At 45.2% G+C, this 20,163-nt stretch overlaps 3 protein-coding genes across 3 annotated transcripts; 1 reads left to right on the top strand and 2 right to left on the bottom strand.

The window, feature by feature from the left end:
• Nucleotides 1-3,323: 3,323 nt before the first annotated feature.
• Nucleotides 3,324-7,385, bottom strand: LOC140358773 (THAP domain-containing protein 1-like). The gene is made up of 7 exons (XM_072443822.1): nt 7,265-7,385; nt 5,763-5,958; nt 5,543-5,602; nt 5,396-5,465; nt 4,219-4,280; nt 3,817-3,960; nt 3,324-3,737 (listed from the first exon to the last, which is right to left on the bottom strand). The coding sequence occupies exons 1-7, from the start codon at nt 7,342-7,344 to the stop codon at nt 3,504-3,506; spliced, it is 846 nt and encodes a 281-aa protein (XP_072299923.1). The 5' UTR covers nt 7,345-7,385; the 3' UTR covers nt 3,324-3,503.
• A 74-nt stretch (nt 7,386-7,459) lies between these two features.
• Nucleotides 7,460-12,056, top strand: eef2kmt (eukaryotic elongation factor 2 lysine methyltransferase). The gene is made up of 9 exons (XM_072442693.1): nt 7,460-7,581; nt 8,538-8,600; nt 8,672-8,752; nt 9,140-9,241; nt 9,692-9,825; nt 10,047-10,197; nt 11,036-11,120; nt 11,708-11,845; nt 11,928-12,056. Exons 1-9 carry the CDS (start codon nt 7,486-7,488, stop codon nt 12,038-12,040), a joined length of 963 nt encoding a protein of 320 aa, XP_072298794.1. The 5' UTR covers nt 7,460-7,485; the 3' UTR covers nt 12,041-12,056.
• A 246-nt stretch (nt 12,057-12,302) lies between these two features.
• On the bottom strand, nt 12,303-20,037 carry alg1 (ALG1 chitobiosyldiphosphodolichol beta-mannosyltransferase). Its single transcript, XM_072442691.1, has 13 exons — nt 19,698-20,037; nt 18,733-18,810; nt 18,563-18,666; nt 17,891-18,039; nt 16,810-16,899; nt 16,265-16,378; nt 16,069-16,190; nt 15,769-15,807; nt 15,641-15,700; nt 15,442-15,552; nt 14,247-14,361; nt 14,090-14,165; nt 12,303-13,029 (listed from the first exon to the last, which is right to left on the bottom strand). Exons 1-13 carry the CDS (start codon nt 19,978-19,980, stop codon nt 12,889-12,891), a joined length of 1,482 nt encoding a protein of 493 aa, XP_072298792.1. The 5' UTR covers nt 19,981-20,037; the 3' UTR covers nt 12,303-12,888.
• Between the last annotated feature and the right edge of the window lie 126 nt (nt 20,038-20,163).

Genomic DNA, 20,163 nt, shown 5'->3' with positions numbered 1-20,163 from the left:
CAAGTTCATTTCCAGGTTCATTTCCAGGTTCGGTTCCAGGTTCGGTTCCAGGTTCAATTCCAGGTTTGGTTCCAAGTTCATTTCCAGGTTCAATTCCAGGTTCGCTTCCAGGTCCGGTTCCAGGTCCGGTTCCAGCTTCAGGTCCAGGTTCAATTCCAGCTTCAGGTCCAGGTTCAATTCCAGGTTCAATTCCAGGTTCGGTTCCAGGTTCATATGTTTGCAGTGCTAAATATCTGTTTTTACCTGTATAACTTGATTATTCAGATAATTCACGGGAACAAACGAAAAGTGACGCATCGTGTGTGGAGTTTGCATGTTCTCCCCGTGTCTGTGTTGGTTTCCCACTAAAAAGATGTGTGAGAGTCAATGCAGGACAATAGATGCATGAGGTTCATTAACGTGTACCGTCTCGACCCAATAACTGTTACATTTTAAAAGCAAAATTAATTAAGGACTTTTATATGGACAGTTTTGCTTTATTACAAGTCCCTAAAACGAATTCTTAGAAGAGAGTTATATTCTTAAAGCTAATTTTGTAACACTTTTACCAACCGCCATAAAACACCAAAGAATAAGAAGAAGAAGGTCGACAGTTCGAATCCCGCAATAAATATGACCATTTGGACCTCTACAGCCTAAAAATGACTCAAATACATCGAGCAGTTGTAGAATCTCACTGTTTTGCAGCGATCTCGTTGCCCTCGATTTTGCCCTTCAAATATTGAGTTTGTCGAGTCCGAACACGGCCACGGGGAAAATAACATCGATTTCACAGCCAGACACTGGACCAACAGAAAAGTCAGACAAAATGCAACTAAAAACGAAACACAAGACGATACATTACACAGATGATGAACCAACGCGAAATAATTTACTTAAATCAAACTCATTCCATTCAAGTTTTCCAGTCCGTTTGACTCATAAGCGTTCAAATTAATCTCTATTAAAAGCTTTTACGTAAATCAGAAAATTCAAACGATGCATTTTAATTCGTTTTCGTGAATAAAACCCGCAAAGATCATATATTACCGGAGAAAAACGCGATGAAAGCGGTCGGTTTCACAGACGTCGCTCAGGTTACGAGCCGACGGCCGCCATCTTTGTTGTTGACAGTTCGTCCCTGAAAACGGTCCGACGGAAACAAACTTCGGGTGATTAACTTTTCCGCTGAAAAGTCCGACCATTTCGAACAAAAAAAAGAGTTGAAGAATAATTAAATAGAGATAAACACATGTGTACAAATTTAACTTAGTAAATGATGAGAATATACTATTAAATCTACAAACAAAAACTAAAGCCTTTGTGTGTCAATATATTCCTAGGTTCCTACGTGTCTAATTTCTTACGTTTTATTAGACAAGTTTTAAAGGAGACAAATAATGCTCTTTTATCACCATTTTAATGTTTTTTTTTCATTCTGAACTGCGAAGTGGCTGTAAAATGGTAAAAAAAATTGATAGACACCTTTTTTGTTTTGTTTTTGGCTATTGAACATGTATTTGAAGCTATGAAATGCTTACATTTTTCTTTAAAATACTCGCACTAAGTACAGTAAAGTGGGCGGGGATAGGGGGTAGGTGAAAACAGGGATTTATTGAGCACTCGAGCCTCAAACGCAGGACAAAACAATGACCCAAATCAGAATACAGCTTTGACAACACTAATGACGAGGGGAAATCTCATGAAAGTCCATTTTAAATGACGTCTCCTTTAAATGAAATGTAAACAGATGATACAAAGATAAAACAATCAAACATAACGACAAAAGTATTGGTTTATTCCTTCCTCACCGACCTCGTGAAGTTCTGCTGCGGCCGAACCTGAAGTGAGCGAGGCGTGTCCAAACTGTCAGCGTTTTATCTCATTCAAACACCACAAAAACCCGCCGTCCACAGGCGTTACAGTTATCTACGTCACGCTAAGAATCACAAAACCACCAAGAAACACAGTCCAATAAAGGTATATCAGCTGTGTTATAGTCATTTTACAGCAGATCATTTTAACTTTAACTTCACTACATCCACGAGCAGTATTTGTACTTTTTAAACGGCCTGAACAGTAAAAAAATACACATAAAATTCACTATAAACTTTGGTTTGGAAATTGCTTAAAACAGCGTGATTCTTTGTCAAAATCACTTAATTCAAGGCTTCAACATTCTTCAAAATCTGCGTGAAACACTTTTACATATTTAAACCAATACTTTTATATAAGGTTTACTTAAGTAGACAGTAGGCAGAGCATAAATATATATGACTGGAGCTCGTTATATAATTCATTTAAACTCATTTACAAAAACAACATAATCAAGAAAATCACAATTTGTTTTTAATTTCCTTAAAAAAACTGTACAATTTCCAGTTTGAGCCAAAAACAGGCCTAAGACGCATTATTTACAGATGAAGTAGAGTCAAAAATATGATTCGCTATAATAAAACATTATTTTACAGGTCAAAAACAATGTTCATTTTGGTCATTTATTCATTCCCTTTTCCCTGCAGAACTTTAAACCTAAAAGCCAAAGCAACATCTCATCTTAAAGTAAATACCGTATTTTCCGGACTATAAGTTGCACCTTTTTTCATAGTTTTGGCCGGGGTGCGACTTATACTTACATCTATACTTATATACTTAAACTCAGGAGCGACTTATATGATATTATTTGTTATTTTCACACTTGCAACTGCATTTCATACTCTAGTGCAACTTATATATGTTTTTTTCTTCTCTATTATGTATTTTTTGGCTGGTGCGACTTATACTCCGGAAAATACGGTAATAACAGCTTATAAATACAACGGTTCAAACGTGATGAGAGAGCATCACAAAAGCCCGACGTGGACTCGCCGGGCTCAGTTCCGGGCACCGCACCTGTCGCCAGGCTCAGTTCCGAGCGCCAAACCTGTCGCCGGGCTCAGTTCCGAGCGCCAAACCTGTCGCCGGGCTCAGTCCCGGGCGCCGAACCTGTCGCCGGGCTCAGTTCCGGGCGCCGAACCTGTCGCCGGGCTCAGTTCCGGGCGCCGAACCTGTCGCCGGGCTCAGTTCCGGGCGCCCCACTCGTCGCTCGGTTCAGTTCCGGGCGCCGCACCTGTCGCCGGGCTCAGTTCCGGGCACCGAACCTGTCGCCGGGCTCAGTTCCGGGCGCCGAACCTGTCGCCGGGCTCAGTTCCGGGCGCCCCACTCGTCGCTCGGTTCAGTTCCGGGCGCCGAACCTGTCGCCGGGCTCAGTTCCGAGCGCCAAACCTGTCGCCGGGCTCAGTCCCGGGCGCCGAACCTGTCGCCGGGCTCAGTTCCGGGCGCCGAACCTGTCGCCGGGCTCAGTTCCGGGCGCCGAACCTGTCGCCGGGCTCAGTTCCGGGCGCCCCACTCGTCGCTCGGTTCAGTTCCGGGCGCCGCATCTGTCGCTCGGTTCAGTTCTGGGCGCCGAACCTGTCGCTCGGCTCAGTTCCGGGCGCCGCACTCGTCGCTCGGTTCAGTTCCGGGCGCCGCACTCGTCGCTCGGTTCAGTTTCGAGCGCCGCACTTGTCGCACAGGATCCAGAGCTCGCTGCCCTCCATCAGCTCGCTCATCAGCGCATTTTGCCGCTTGGTCTCGGCCATCAGCACCCGGAACTCGGCGTCCTTCCGCCTCATCCGGTCCCGGTAGTTCCTCAGCTGTTTCTGCAGCTCCTCGATGCGCACGTTGGCCTTGTCCAGCTTCTCCTTCACGTTGCCCGGGTCGATGGCATAGTGGTGGTCCTGGGAAACGGCAAAAAGGGTCACATTTACACGTTTTAATCGGCTTTTTTTTAGTTACTGTGATTTTTGAAACACTTACAACGGCAGAGACGACGGGAGCAGCAGCAGGAGAAGGCGTTGCAGCAGGAGGAGGAGCAGCAGGAGGAGGCTCTGAGTCAGTTTCCATGGCCTTTGCTCGGGCGCCGCGGCGACCTGCTCCACGGACCGACTTTCTGGCTTTCTGCTTGAATGAAAACGGAAGAAAAAAGAATCCAACATTTCAAGCAACAATAGAAGTAAAACTGTGTGAGAGCAAATTTTAAAAAAGGACAAAAACAACTAAATGTAAAGCAGAATTTTCTTCAGTTTTAGAGCTGCAAAATAGAAGAAAACAAAGACTCACATTTTAGTTATTAAGTTCATTTTTTATTTTCTTTCTTCACTTTTTACTTAAGAGTTGATAACCCAAACATATTTGTAAAGGTCAATTTGACACATTTACGTTGTATTGTAAGATTTTTGCTATTGGTAATTTCCTGTGTGACCGGAAGTGGCTGTGAAAGTCTACTTGACGCAAAGTAAAAGTGAACTAAGATAAAAGGTGAAAACATGGACAAAACATGTTCAAACACAGAGATCGAGCAACAGTCGTCAGGGCAACAAGGCGTGTAGTAGAAATGACTGTATTTATGAATGAATTTGAAATGTTTGATTTACAAATGTGTTGTAAAATGTTCGTTTTTATTTGTTCTTACGTTGGTTGAATGGCACGGAAAAAGAAACATTAAAATGAATTTAACCATCAGTTCTGTCCTTCTCAATTCGACTGGAAGCTACAATTTTATTTCTTCTGATTTGCACAATAAAACCAAAAGATGAACTAGATTAAAACAGCAAAACTAAAGCATTTCAAACTTAATACAAATGGGTAACTTTTTCCAAACGTCATTTTCCAACGTTATTCTGACAGTTTTACAAGAAGGAAATACCGTATTTTCCAGACTATAATTCGCACTGGAGTATAAGTATAAGTCGCATCTTTTGGGGGAAAATGTATTTGATCAAATCCAGGACCAAGAACAGACATTTCCTCTTGAAATGCAGTTTAAAATAATAACAGATGAGAGAACATGGTGAATAGGTGTACGTATGCTAACGCTAACACCTTCAGCTACATGAGGCACAGACAGAACTGTGGTAAGTGTCTGGTATGTTAACGTAACATATTAACAGTTATTCAGATAACTATAGCATAAAGAACATGCTAACAAGTTTACCAAAGCATCAGTTTTACCCCAAATCACTAAATCCATTGAATTCTTCTTCCTCTGTGTCACTTCTAAACAACTCCACAAACTCCAGAGGTAGAGGAAGTGCAGATTCTTCTTCTGCGTCGCTTAGAGCCTAGAGCGCCCTCTTGTGGTTGTCAGAGTGACAATAACGAATAATATCACATAAGTCGCTCTGGAGTATAAGTCGCACCTGCCAAACTATGAAAAAGACTTATAATCCGGAAAATACGGTATTCATAAAAATACACATATACTTTGTACTTTGACAGAATCCAACCCAACGTGAAGCTGAATTAACCTCAAAACTACAGAAATATCACTTTATAGCTTCAAGTTTGTAACGGGATCAAGCGTGTGATAAATATAGTTTCTTTTGCGTTCAAAGACTCACATCCTGTGTCGGAACGGCTTCTTCTGGCAGATAGATTTTGGGCGTGAACTTCCTCTTTGGCGCCCCCTTCAGAACAAAAGAACAATAGCGTTTGTCGTTCCGATCCACATTTTTCACACACAAAGACGTCGGCGTTCACTCACCGTTTTACTGTTTTTTACGACTTTCTTTGGTTTGGATTTTTTCCTCTTCCATTTCTGGGGCTGAAAAGAGAGAAACGAGAGAAAATTTGTAACATAGAGATTATTAGAGTTCAGAACCTTCTAAAGAGCCGATGTTGAGTCTGTGTTGAGGAAGTTTGTGTCGAGGACGTTTGTGTCGGGGACGTTTGTGTCTAGGATGTTTGTGTCGGGGACGTTTCACCTGTCCTTGGGCGTCCGTGTCGGGGAAGTTAAAGATGGAGGGCACGGCTCCGTCCCGCAGGCGTGTGGTTTGTCCCGTTCGGTCCATGTGCTGCTCCTCAAAGTGTGAGCTGCAGATCACGGTGTATTTAGTGATGACAAAGTCTCTCCTCAAAGCCTTTTTCCACATCGCACGACGAGCCGGGTCTGAGGGCACTCTGCAGGGCACAGACAGACACAGATGTTACAGACACAAGTCACAGAGGCAGATGTTACAGAGGTCACAGACATCAGAGACACAGACATCAGAGACACAGAAGTCAAAGACGCACAGACACAGACATCACAGGTTTTACAGTTGACAAATAATGCATTAATCTTACAAAACCACCAGCAATATCAGCTTATGCATGAGGGCAAGAACATGTGTCATTCAGCTTCATAATCATGTGCAATACCGTCATACTCCTGTGCAATACTGTCATACTCATGTGCAATACTGTGACATAAAGTCAATCATCCTGGTGCAATATTTTCTATCCATATAACAGATGTAAATAAGAGTGTTATTTTTATTAAGAGTATATGAGTGTTTTTATAAGTTATTTGTTTTTTTAATTTACTTCTGTGACTAATCTGTTCCAAAACACTGGAATTTCCCCATTGTGGGACAAATCAAAGTTATCTTATCTTAAGACGGGTGAAGCGTGTTGCCCAAGGACATGACAACAGAACGCACAAGTCGTATTTTTTTAAATCATTGTAATTAGGACGATACGAAACGCATACAAAAGGAAGTTTATAACAAAGATGGCAACATCATTAAACCAAAAATGTCAAAAAAGAATGTCAACAATAATACATTTTATTCTGTATCTAGAGTCAATCAGACGCCACGCTTCAACCTTTTTGATAATGTATTTAGACTTAAGTGTGGAATAGAATTAGTCGTTTTACTGATCAAAAAATGAATCGCTGACTAGTCGACAACTAAAATAATCATTAACCCATAAAGGAGACACATTACGCACTTTTAACCCTCTGTTAACAGTGTTCCCTTGTCATTGTTGTTTGTTGACATTTTTTTCCAACTGTAAAAAACATAAAAATCTGCTGCGTTCCACTGAAGGGGCGGGGCTTGTCAGTTCTGCAGTTTCAAACAGGAAGTTGATGAACCCGTTTCTGGTATTGCACCGTTTCAGATCAATATTGCACTTCACAAGGGAACAAAATGTAAAATAATGATCCACTTGTGTTAAAGTTCAACACTAAATACTTGAAAATAAGGATCGTACATCCCTTTAATGAGACTAAATTAATCCAACTACGTCTATTAACAAAACATACCAGCCGCCTTCACATAATACAATCATTTAAAACAATATTGGACCAAAAATAGCTCTAAATGGACCATTGATGGAGTCAAAATGTTGCCGTCGACCGAGGTAAGATGGCGCCCGCCGAGCTGCACTCGCGAAGCGCCGCCACAAACACGCGACGGAGGAAAAGCGATTTAAAACTTACTTGTGGAACGTGATGTGTCGCTCTTTGGAGCTGGCGTTGACCATGTTGGAACAGCCGATGGCGCTGCACTGAGACGGCATTTCGGCTCTGCAAACGAAGCCTGTCGCGCTAGAAACTACAAATACTCCCGAGTTTCTTTGACGGCGGCCCCGCTCCAAGATGGCGGCGGCGCATGCGCGGTCCGGGTGGTGCTCGGAAGCGCGTGCCGCCGCCGTGGAAACATGACAACACCGACAGTTTCCGAAAAGGAGCGGGATTTAAAGACTTTTCGCGACTATTTCTTCTCCATGAGTCGTCTGGCGTCTTTGCCCTGGAACGTGAGTGTTTGTAGAGCATTTTTAAAGACAGACATGTGTTTTTAAAGTACATATTCACCTGTAGCTTAATGAGGCTGTGCACATTACGGTCTGTACACGTTTGTTGTCATGTATTATTATTATTAAAAGTGACATTTAAGAGCTTTCAGTTGTGCTGTAACTATTTCCATCATCTTTATCCTACTCTAAAGTTATATTTGTTAACGTCTTTCCCTGCGTGGCAGCAGTGAAGTGAAGCTACTGCAATTATAAACTACATACAATATTGATTTACAGTGTTTGATTTAAAATATGTATTAAAAATAGTTTTAAATGGCTAGAAAACACTCCAAATTCACCAGTTATTGCCCCTCTGATCAACAACAACAACAACAACAATAGTGTGCAATGTCAGATGTTCAAATATATTTAAATAGTACATATTATAACATATTTGTGACGTGTACGGTGTAATATTGCACTGATGTACACACAAGTGCCTGTAATAAAGACAAACACAGTTCTTCAAACATGTCAAATGACGTGCGAAAGTTTCAACTAATTCTGTCTAAAAAATATTAAATTAGACTTTGTAACTTAACTATAAAGTTTGCTAAAATGTAAATGAGGCTGATTTGTATGAGTTAGCTGCCCCGTTGCGCACAGCTTCCCTTGCGCCCCCTGGTGGCTTTAGCTAGGAGTGTGGCATATTTTTGTGACACTATATGATGCTAGTGCTGCTTCATGTAAAAAAAAAATAACACTTAGATGTTATTTAGCAGAAAAACTGTGCCAAGTCGTGCTAAAGTTCATGAGCGAGTTTAGCCAGGGCCTTTTGAGAACACATGGTCTGAAATGTCTGAGAACGGGCTCATTTTTAGAGGAAAAGAAGGAAAACATGGAGTTAGTTTCTTATATTGTTAGAAAATGGGTTTGTTTGGGTTTTTTTAATCAAAAAATGTCTGTGTGTTTTGCAGTTTGTAGAAGAGAAACTTGTTGGCAGTAAATCCTCAGAAGTGATTTCACAAATACTGAACGAGGTAAAAGCTGTTTGTCAGTGGGAGGTTTAGAGTTAAAGAGTGTGTTTTACAGCTGTCATTTCTCGTTTCAGACCTGTTTCCATCGTCTGTGCTCAGAGTTTCCTCCCTCGGTCCGATACAGAAGACTATTCCTCTCCGAGCTCATCAAAAGGGTTCGAAGTTTATCTGTCACTCTTCAAACTGGGAAAAGTTACACCATAAAAATACTAGGTTTTATTTTTTACGCAATTTTAGCAGCATTTCTGAGCAATTGTTTGTGCAAAACTTGATTAATTCCACTGTTTAAAACATAGAAGTTGTTTTGAATCACAATCCGCGTGTTCTTTGATCAAAGAGCTTTTTCTGTGTTTTTCACGTGTAAATAATGAAAAGGAGCAGATAAAGCTGTGAGAGCAACAGATTTGTGCAAGAAAGAGCTGACACGGTTGTTAAACAGTTACTGTTGTAACGTCAGGTTTAATCCCTGGTCCAGTCCAGTCTTCACAGATCTGACCTGGCTGCCAGCAGAGGGCAGTGTTGCTCACATGGTCTCTCCTCAGGAGGAGGCCTCTGGCTTAGATCCTTCAGACCATCTCTACGACGCTCTGGCTCAGGTGATCGGCGCCGCGGAGACGACGCTCTGCTACAAATCCTATTTCCTGGTACGATAAGCTCACACCTTTTATACAGCGCATTTTACAAACAGAACTGCACAGACACTAAACTGTACATTTGGATGAGCTCTAGATGTGATGTGGGGCCAGTCTTTAAAAACAAACTAATATTTTAAAATCAACTCCAAAATGAACGAGAAGCCGCTGCAAAGACGCTAAACTGAGTGACGAGTGACAACAACAAAGTGACAGTAATATTACAACAGTAAATATATGGATCCATCAGTGAAGAATATGATTGAAACTTTAGTGTTCATCAGGGTTAGTCCCAGTTTAGACCCTAAAATACCTATAGCTTTGGCTTCTTTCTTTATCTCGTACTGTAACCTGATTCGTCACTTTCACAGCGGGTAAACGAACACGGCTACAGCAACACAAATGTTTGGACTGTGTAAGAACTTTAGATAAATGCTCTCTCCCTCTTCTGTCGCCCTGCAGCCAGGTGGCGGCGCTGTGACGCTGCAGGAGAACGTGGCTGTGATTTCAGAGGGTACAACGGGCCTGGTCACGTGGGAGGCGGCGCTGTTCCTCGCGGAGTGGGCTCTGGACAACCAGCAGTATTTCAACAACAGGTAAAAACAGAACTTCAGACGGACAGGGCCTTTCAAACTCCACAGGCCGACATGAGCTACGGGCACTGCTGCAGCTCCGGTCCGGGCGCTGCTGCAGCTCCGGTCCGGGCGCTGCTGCAGCTCCGGTCCGGGCGCTGCTGCAGCTCCGGTCCGGGCGCTGCTGCAGCTCCGGTCCGGGCGCTGCTGCAGCTCGTCGTTTCACACGTTCTCGCTCTGCTCAGGGCGGTGCTGGAGCTGGGCAGCGGCGTTGGCCTCACTGGGATCACCGTCTGCTCCTCCTGTCGTCCCTCAGAGTTCATCTTCAGCGACTGTCACCCCAGGGTGCTCCACAAGCTCCGGGAGAACATCGCTCTGAACAAGCTCGACCGGCAGGTACAGGAGGAGGCGCGTGCAGGTGGAGGCGCGTGCAGGAAGTACAGGAGGCGTGTGCAGGAAGTACAGGAGGAGGCATTTGCAGGAGGAGGCGCGTGCAGGAAGTACAGAAGGAGGCGCGTGCAGGAAGTACAGGAGGAGGCGCGTGCAGGAGGAGGCGCGTGCAGAAAGTACAGGAGGCGCGTGCAGGAAGTACAGGAGGCGGCGCGTGCAGGAAGTACAGGAGGCGGCGCGTGCAGGAAGTACAGAAGGAGGCGTGTGCAGGAAGTACAGGAGGAGGCGTGTGCAGGAGGAGGCGCGTGCAGGAAGTACAGAAGGAGGCGCGTGCAGGAAGTACAGAAGGAGGCGCGTGCAGGAAGTACAGGAGGCGGCGCGTGCAGGAAGTACAGGAGGCGTGTGCAGGAAGTACAGGAGGAGGCGTATGCAGGAAGTACAGGAGGAAGTGTGTGCAGGAGGAGGCGTGTGCAGGAGGAGGCGTGTGCAGGAGGAGGCGTGTGCAGGAGGCGGCGTGTGCAGGAGGCGGCGTGTGCAGGAGGCGGCGTGTGCAGGAGGCGGCGTGTGCAGGAGGAGGCGTGTGCAGGAGGCGGCGTGTGCAGGAGGCGGCGTGTGCAGGAGGCGGCGTGTGCAGGAGGAGGCGTGTGCAGGAGGCGTGTGCAGGAGGAGGCGTGTGCAGGAGGAGGCGTGTGCAGGAGGAGGCGTGTGCAGGAGGAGGCGTGTGCAGGAGGAGGCGTGTGCAGGAGGAGGCGTGTGCAGGAGGAGGCGTGTGCCGGAGTATAGGAAAAAGCGTGTACAGGGAGATACAGGAAGAGTAACCGTGACGACCTCCGTCCCTGCTCAGGCCGTGCGCGTGGAGGAGCTGGACTGGTCGTCGGTGACAGAGGAGCGTCTCGCCGCCGTCCGAGCGGACACGGTCATCGCCGCAGGTTTGTCCACGCTTCAAACCCAGAACGCCATCGGGAAGTTGAGCGCATCGGCCGATTAAAACGTGTCAGTTTAAGAACACGCTAGCGTCGTTGAATCCTGTTTACGAGGTCCTCGTTTTCAACGCCCGGCTTCAAACTTCCTATATTTGTGACGTCATTATAGATTTGGAGCTCGTGTGCTGTTTTTTAACTCCATTAATCATCAAGTTTCTGCCTCAAATCACCTTCATTACAACTGTGTGCTCACATTAGCATGACGGGACAAGCTAGCTTTTATTTCCCCGTGGTAATTCGCTTTGCAGCCAGTAGATGGAGCGCCAACACAAAAGCCTCATGAGGGAACGCCTGAGAGAAAGTCATGTGTGATTCTGAAACAGTTTCAGAATAAAATCAATAAAACCAAAGGAACATGAGCTAGTTTAAAGGACAATACAAATAATGCAGAATGTGTCCTTTAAAGTGTGAATGGCAGCTTTTTATGACTTCTACTTTTGACTTTATTTGGTGGAATAAAACCTGTTCTAAATGTAACGTTTCACGCCAATCGAGTGCAAGAAGAGAAGCTGAACGATGCGCGTGTTCCGCAGACGTGGTGTACGACCCGGTCGTCGTGGAAACGCTGGTGTCGCTGCTGCGTCGGATCGTGGCGAGTTCGCGTGCCGACGTGTTCGTCTGCTCCGCCGTCAGGAACCCGGACACGTACAGAGGCTTCACGGAGCAGCTCGGTGAGATGCCGGCTTTAATAAAGTGTAATAAAGTGTAATAATCTGTAATTGTGTAATAATCTGTAATTGTGTGTTTGTGCAGAGGCCGGCGGGATCCGTCTGGAGGTTTTGTCTGACCCCGTCACTAGAATATTCCCCTGCAACACAGACTCGCACATAGAACTCATCAAACTGCACCAAAAAATACCACAATAAAGCTTTATTTTCCACACTTTGCTGCTGTATCAAAGTCATTTTTTATACAAGACGTACTTACAATAGTATTTTACACTTTGGTCATAGTTTCGCTTTTCAAAAAGGAATTAAAGACACACAAAAAACAACTTTATTTTGAGGGACGACAGTATAAACGCTGATTTAGACAGGTTTTTATGTTCAGGAATGTTAAGATTTCAGGCGACATTTAATGATTCTGAGCGACGTCGTGTTTTTGGAATAATATTAACAATAAAAAAAAAACTTCTTTGTTTCCACGCAGTTTCAGAGTTTCATTAGTTTAAGTATTTATTACTCTGGGGAAATAAGAAATAGATCCGGTATTAAAAAGTGTTAGAAGTCATGATTGTGTTTGTGTAGAAATTAGCATAATGACATTTAAATAATAATAGTGAATGTTGTTATGAAGAAATACAAAGTTTATGGTAAGAAATGCTACAAAATGAACTGAAGAAGTTCATATTTCTGCACTTTTGTGAGCAATTTTACTGTACATTTCACATTAAACCTCCACAAACGCATGTAAAGACACAGAGAGCCCTTGTTTGTGTACATCTTTACCGTCTTAAACTACATTATTTTTCCTTATTTCAAGTCAAACAATACATTTTATGCTTGTTCCATCGGCGGATGTGGTCAAAACACTCAAATCAAGTGAAATACGACTTAATCCAAGCGTTTGTTCACCCGTTACCTTCAGTGTGGCGTCTGACTTTCAATCGTCCTGAGAAATAACGTTGAAACATCGTCGAGTGACAGACTTTAGTCGCACCTTTCGACCCGCCGTGCCCTCCGAGCCCAGCGTGTGGCGCCGTCGAGCCGCTCCCTCAGTGCGGTGGGAGCAGAGGCGGCACGTTCTGGTCCCAGTTCTGGTCCCAGCTCGGGCCTCGGCTCCGCCTGAGCTCGGACCTGAAGGAGCCCAGTTTCCCGCCGTCGCCGCCCGCCGAGGGAAAGTCCGCCAGCAGGGTCTGTGGGGGCGGAGCAAAGAGAGGGGCGGGTCAGAGCTCATGGCAAGCATGTTAAGGCCCATGTAATCTACTCTTTGAGACGGACGCGTGTTTCGTAGACAAAACTATTTAAAAAAAGAGCAAGACAAACAACGATCATCAAAAACGTGGTTCAGTTTCGAGCGTTTAGTCTGAGCTTGTCGTATAATTCGCATTTAAATCACTTTTATTGTGACACTTTAGCACAGTTTACACTTTTTGCTCTTATTATACACAGTTTTTTGCTCTGGTTCATGAGCTGCTTCTCTGTGCTCAGGGGCCAGAGGCGGAGCTGGCGACGCCCAAACAAAAGACAAATAAAATCTAAATCTTAACGTAATTATACCTTTTAATCACAAGGGCGATCTCACAAAACGACGTGTAGTGATTCCACGTTTCATCGAGTCGTGTACGTGAACGTGAAAGTATTTAAACGTGAACTCTCCCTGTCAAAACGTATTCAACACCTTTTCATTACGGCAGATTTTCCCCTAAAACGTTCGACTAAAATGACATTTTGAGTTTAAACAAACGCATGGAACTTTGTGAAGCTGTAGTCCTGTCCTCTGGTTTACTCTGAAGAGAAGAGTCACAAGCTCTGCTCAAAGGAACGTCACATTTGAAATATAAAGCGCAGTAAAGCTGTGTCAGACTTTAGCGTCACGATTATTGTGAGACTGAGACCGAACAACGGTGAAATCTTTCATTTTCTTTCATTCATATCGAGTTTGTGACGATAAATGTAACGTTCTGAAAGACAAAATAAAGTTAAATGTGACAAAAACAGCCAGATTAAAAACAGTTCTTTACATTTAGTTCTGTTTTTGACTGAATATTGAACTAAAACGACTTCATTTTGCTTCTGAAACTGTCGAGATGATTATTCTGTGCTTCTTATGATCGAATTGTGACGTGAATAAACACAAATATCGATTCACCCGATCATCTCTATTGAAACTGTCGCTTATTTGACTAAAAATGAGTTTAAAGGTTAAGTGTGTTATTTGTGTTTGAACCCGATCATCTTGAAGCTTCCCTTCACCTGCAGCTGTCGGGCGAGTTCGTGCGCGTCTCGGAAAACCAGGCCGTTCTCGTCGTGCTTCACCAGCTCGTGCAAACTGTGGAGACAAAGAGCGCCGGTGAGACCGTCGTCACGGTAACGCAGGGAGGGACAGGGTTCGGGGGAAAGGGACACTGACCAGCGGAAGTGGACGGCGCAGACCGGCAAACAGCAGCCGAACATGTCCACCACCTTCATGGGCAGGTCGAGGCCGCTGGACGAGAGGTGGAGACACACGCCCAGGTCAGCACAGCCTAGAGGACAAGAGAGGAAGAGAGGGGACATGAGAGAGGACACGAGAGAGGACATGAGAGGATGAGAGAGAAGTACATGAGAGGACGCGAGAGGATGAGAGAGGACAAGAGGTGGAGACACACGCCCAGGTCAGCACAGCCTAAAGACGAGAGAGGAAGAGAGGGGACATGAGAGAGGACATGAGAGAACATGAGAGAGGACACGAGAGAGGACAAGAGGTTGAGACACACGCCCAGGTCAGCACAGCCTAAAGACGAGAGAGGAAGAGAGGGGACATGAGAGAACATGAGAGAGGACACGAGAGAGGACGAGAGGTTGAGACACACGCCTAGGTCAGCACAGTCTAAAGACGAGAGAGGAAGAGAGGGGACATGAGAGAGGACATGAGAGAACATGAGCGAGGACACGAGAGAGGACAAGAGGTTGAGACACACGCCCAGGTCAGCACAGCCTAAAGACGAGAGAGGAAGAGAGGGGACATGAGAGAACATGAGCGAGGACACGAGAGAGGACAAGAGGTTGAGACACACGCCCAGGTCAGCACAGCCTAAAGACGAGAGAGGAAGAGAGGGGACATGAGAGAACATGAGAGAACATGAGCGAGGACACGAGAGAGGACAAGAGGTTGAGACACACGCCCAGGTCAGCACAGCCTAAAGACGAGAGAGGAAGAGAGGGGACATGAGAGAACATGAGCGAGGACACGAGAGAGGACAAGAGGTTGAGACACACGCCCAGGTCAGCACAGCCTAGAGAATAAGATTAGCCAATAGAACGAGGAAGTTCTGGTGATATTTCAAGTGTAGTAGCTTTTTCTTTTGTCTTTTTCTTTAAGTAAAATTCAATATTTTATGCTTGTTCCAAATGTCAATATCTAATAATATATAATCAAAATATACTCAAAACAAGAGAAATACTACTTATTTACTTTTAATATCTTATTCTAAATGTGCATTTTTCGGGCATTTTTCCAGTGCAGTGTGAACAAAATACTTTCAAACCAAATCATCCTGAACCAAACAGAAGAGACTGTGGTTCTAAACAGATGAATGTAGTTGGTGGAGTGGAGAGCGTCGTACCCAGTAACACGGGGTAATCCTCGGCCTCCAGCCACGGAGTGCAGATCTGAACATGCTGCAGGCGCAGGGCGTCCATCAGCCTGAGGTAGAACTGCTTCTGAGGACCCTTCCCTGGACACAAGAGGACTCTCATCACACACTGCTGAGGTTCTACTGCAGTTCTGCTGCGGTTCTGCTACGGTTCTGCTGCGTTCCTCACCTGTGATGACGCACACTAAAGGTGGTAACGTGGCTCCTTCTTTCACCGCAGCTTCATATTCTGTTCAAACAAAACACATGCTGTAGATTCAGGGCGTTTAATATTTATATTCACCGAGAGACAAATACCTTCAAGAGCCTTCAGCAAAATGGAGAAGTCCTCGTCCTCTGCGGGAGAAGGATTTGAAATGAGCTTTTACTGTTCTCTAATGAATGACTCTTTTATTCATAATTTTACAGCGGTATCAGCGGCAATGAGTTTTATCGTGATTTCCGTAAGTCCACTAGTCACACACGTCTTTGGGGATGAAACAGAAGAGAAAGAATCCTTTGTGGGCTGTGACGAAAAAGTCTCAAAACAGTGAGCATGCAGCTGTTGTCCACTAGATGGCAGTAGCGACACGCCTGTGACGTAGAGCTCGAACTGACCTGTCCAGCTCGTGCTGCTGACGACGAGCGCCGGCCGTTCCTCTTTCAGATCCACCGTTCCCGTCTTTACGTCCCGTTGCGTGAACGCAGTCTGCTCCACGTCGTCGCGCTCGTCCCCGGAGCTGGACACAGACTCACCGTAACAAAACGACAAAACGGAAACGGGAGAAGGTGAAAACGGTGCCGGTGCGCTCACTCGATGTGTCTGAAGGCCGGAAGCGTCTGGCCGAGTTTCACGAAGAGCTGGTGCTTTTGTCTCGCGGCGGTTTCTCTGAACACGGACGCCGGGCGGTCGTACAGCGTCGTGGCTCTGGAGGTCAAAACCAAACAGAGATAAAGAAAGAGATGTTCATTTACGGGACAGAACACGAGCTTTTCTCACAGTCTTTTTACTCCGAGCAAAATGTTTTCTAGATTCCCTGTTGCTTTTACCCAGGTTTTAATACTTGAGTTGAGTTTGAGGTCTCAAGTCATTCTCAGATCTTTGGTCCCGAGTCCATTGCACCGAACGACCAAACACAGGTGCACTTTTATGACACTTCTAAACAGCCCCTCGTCACGGTTTGTTCCCGTAAAATTAAACACACGTATATGTCTTTGAGGAGAAACATCACGTCCAAATCAAGTCCCGAGTCGCCGTCCTTCGAGTCCAAGTCCATTTGATCAAGTCTCGAGTCAGAAAAGAGACTGAAGTCCTCTCGAGTCGACTTCTCTGGTGAATAAATCGCCGTGTTTTCTGACCTGATGCCCCAGTTCTTCTGCAGATCTTCCTTCATGGCGTCGGTCACGCACAGATTACGATCTGCTAAAGGTCCAAACACGCGTTCGTACCTAAAACAAATGATTGGATTAACTGTTGGGCTGTTGTTGCGGCGTTCGGGGCGGAACTGTTAAGTTAAAGTCGGCGAGAGCAGTTTAAAGACACGAGCGACAGGAGAGACATCGTACCTGTTGAGCTGGGCGGAGCCGGGTTTCCACATGTGAACGTTGAAGCAGCAGCCGGTACGATTGCTGGCTTTATTCATATTTATTTGAACCGTTTTAAGCGATGATTGTGATTGTCATGTGATTGTTAATGTGCTGCTTGCGTCGCCGCTTGAGCCGGTTCGTGTGTTGCTTTAAGACCGTTTGTTAAAGGGACGGGTTCAGCACGAGGGGCGGGTTCAGCGCGAGGGGCGTGTTCAGCACGAGGGGCGGGTTCAGCGCGAGGGGCGTGTTCAGCGCGAGGGGAGGGTTCAGCGCGAGGGGAGGGTTCAGCGCGAGGGGCGGGTTCAGCGCGAGGGGAGGGTTCAGCGCGAGGGGAGGGTTCAGCGCGAGGGGCGGGTTCAGCGCGAGGGGAGTGTTCAGTGTAAATATGAATGAAACAACTTAAGTGCTATGATGTGGTGTGATGTATCTCAGTGGGTTATTGTAAGTAAAGTAAGTAAATACTAAGTCTAAGTAAATTGATTAATTGCTGCATTGATTAATTGGAGCCTTTATTTTGTAATTGTATCTTATAGTTGTTAAATATAGGCTGGTGTCTAATACTGCTACTATGATGTATTATTTGGATATTGTAGGTGCTAAGTTGATTGATTGGATAGATAGTGGTTCTAGTTGTCTTTTATACTCGCTGATGTACACTGCTGTTTTGTCTGAATGTTTTTACCTGACTTTTGATGCAAATGGATCTGCAAAATTAAAGAGTGGAAACATATCTAAAGGCCACGTCTGAGTACCGGCCCCTTCGAGCGCGGGGGCCGGCGCAGTCAAACCCGTAACACGCTCGACATTCACTAAAAGACGAGAGGTTTGGACCACGCGGCGGCTGAGCACTGACCACTGCGCGGCCCGGACGACCAGGTGCCGCTCTCCGTGGCTCAGGGCCATGATGCTGTAGCCGTAGTTGTGCCAGTCGATGATGAGACGGGAGCCTCGGACCACGCCCACGAGCCACGCCACGGCGATGCCCGGCAGCCCAGGGGGATTCTGGGAAAACGCACAACGCAGTTAGAGGAGCGATGCTGCGGGTGGAACGGAAAGAGTGTGGAATCTAGAGACACGAATTTGAAACCTCTTCTGTCGTTAAAGATGGACGTAAATAAGGCATTTTTATGCGTAAAAGTCTGAAATTGCACATATTTAAGATAAAAACTGAGAGATGGGTTTGAGTTTCTTGCTTCGTTTTGGTGACATCATGTACAGAAGGGATTTTAGAGCGTATTTAGTTGTAAAATGGCAAAAAACATTCACATTCAGCCTCATTTTCTGGAGTTAAAACGTTAATAAATCAGGCTTGGAATTAAATAACATTAGCAAAGTGATAAAAAAAAATAAAAAATGTTTTCCCATGAGCTCTTCCTCGGTCTTAAACCGTTCTCCCTGTAATTTAGACCTTTACACACACGGCGTTCTTCTTTTATCAGTTCAGCCGTTCCGATGTCAGTCGTCTCTGCCCAAAATTGCACAGACTTTGTGATAAAAAAACAGCGTAAACGGTGCAAATCCGAACCTGCATCAGAATGAACGCCTGCAGATCCATGGAGAGCAGGACGAAGAGCAGCTGTAAACACTGAGCGCTCACTTTGGTCACGTACGCCAACAGTTTGGGCCCAACTGCGAACCACAAAAGCACAAATAAATCCAAGAAGAAACACGCACGAGTACTTTAAAGATGGTCACCTGTGATTCCTCGGACTTCAGAGATGGCCCTGATCTTTATGTTTCCTTCTCGCAGCACGTCTGGGTGAGGTTTAGACTCTTGACAGGGAAAAGTCTATCATTTTTCATTTGTGGGCAAAAAACATTGAAATGTATATACTAGGGCTGAGCGTGTATCGGTGCGTGTTTAAAACTGCCATTTATACTTCATGCTGCACTCTACGCTACGCGCACTCTACTCTACAGGCACTCTACTCTACAGGCACTCTACTCTACAGGCACTCTACTCTACAGGCACTCTACTCTACAGGCACTCTACTCTACAGGCACTCTACTCTACAGGCACTCTACTCTGCACTCTACTCTACACGCACTCTACACTCACTCTACCGTGACTGCAGCATTTTTTATATATTCAGGCCGTATAATGTCAATCCAACAGAAATGTGTTGAAACATATTAGATTATGTTTTATTACCAAGACAAATGTGAAAAATATTTTTAATCAGCTCTTTTGACAGTATTATTATTATTTTTTTAACTATAAAAGATACTTCATAGTCCACTCTAGCATATATTCAATAACATTCACCACATGATCTAAAATGTTATATGTTGCTTTTGAGCCCTGACAAGGTTCAGCAGATGAAACTATTTCAGGAGAATTCTGAAGCTCAATGAGAAAAGTCTGGGGTTTGCAGTGTCAATATAGCAATCAGAATTTAAAATATAAAACCTATTTGGCGTTATTTAAAGCAAAAATATGTCGTTTTGCAGTATTCCATGGATACAGATAGTTCAAACTACTTCTGGACAGTCCTCATAGAGACTTATACTATACATTTAATGTACAGTGGAAAGTATTAAACAGAAAACATTGAATGAGAAGGTGTGTTAAATCACGTACAGATCTACATGTTGTATTTACGTGACGCCCTGAGACACTTTACCTAGACACTTTACACCTTACACTAGAAATACTTTACCTACAAATCCCACAAAAGTCACGTTAAAGCCGTGTTTGCTGAGAGAAAGCGCGTGGTACTGCATCCGCGGGCTGCGACCGATGTCGCCCAGCACCAGCACGCAGGCTCGGCGCGGGCTCCTGTCGTCTCCACGCCGCAGACAGAGCACTAAGAGGCCGCACACTACCGCCGCGCACGCCGCTGTCCAGGTCAGAGCCGCGGGAAACGGGGAAAACGAGAGGAAAAGGGCCAAACCGAGCGCTAAACCGGAGCAGAGCGCGGCGGAGGAGCCGCGCGGCGCCATGTTTGTTTTGAGTTTGTGATGACGCGACGCAACGTGAGAGGCGGGGCTTATGTTTAAAGAGACAGCGCTTTGTTTTGTTTTCTCTTAAAGGAGACGCGTCCTGCAAAGTCCACTTTAATCAGCCTTTAATATTGTGAATTAATTGTGACCCAGTAAATTAACTTTACGTAGGAATGTTTGGTA

Source organism: Eucyclogobius newberryi, unplaced genomic scaffold, assembly GCF_026437365.1.
Source record: "Eucyclogobius newberryi isolate DKJ021-1_F unplaced genomic scaffold, fEucNew1.0.hap1 SCAF_13, whole genome shotgun sequence".
NCBI lineage: Eukaryota > Metazoa > Chordata > Actinopteri > Gobiiformes > Gobiidae > Eucyclogobius > Eucyclogobius newberryi.
The sequence above is the reverse complement of the archived record's forward strand: the minus strand, read 5'-3'. Positions and strand labels throughout refer to the sequence as shown.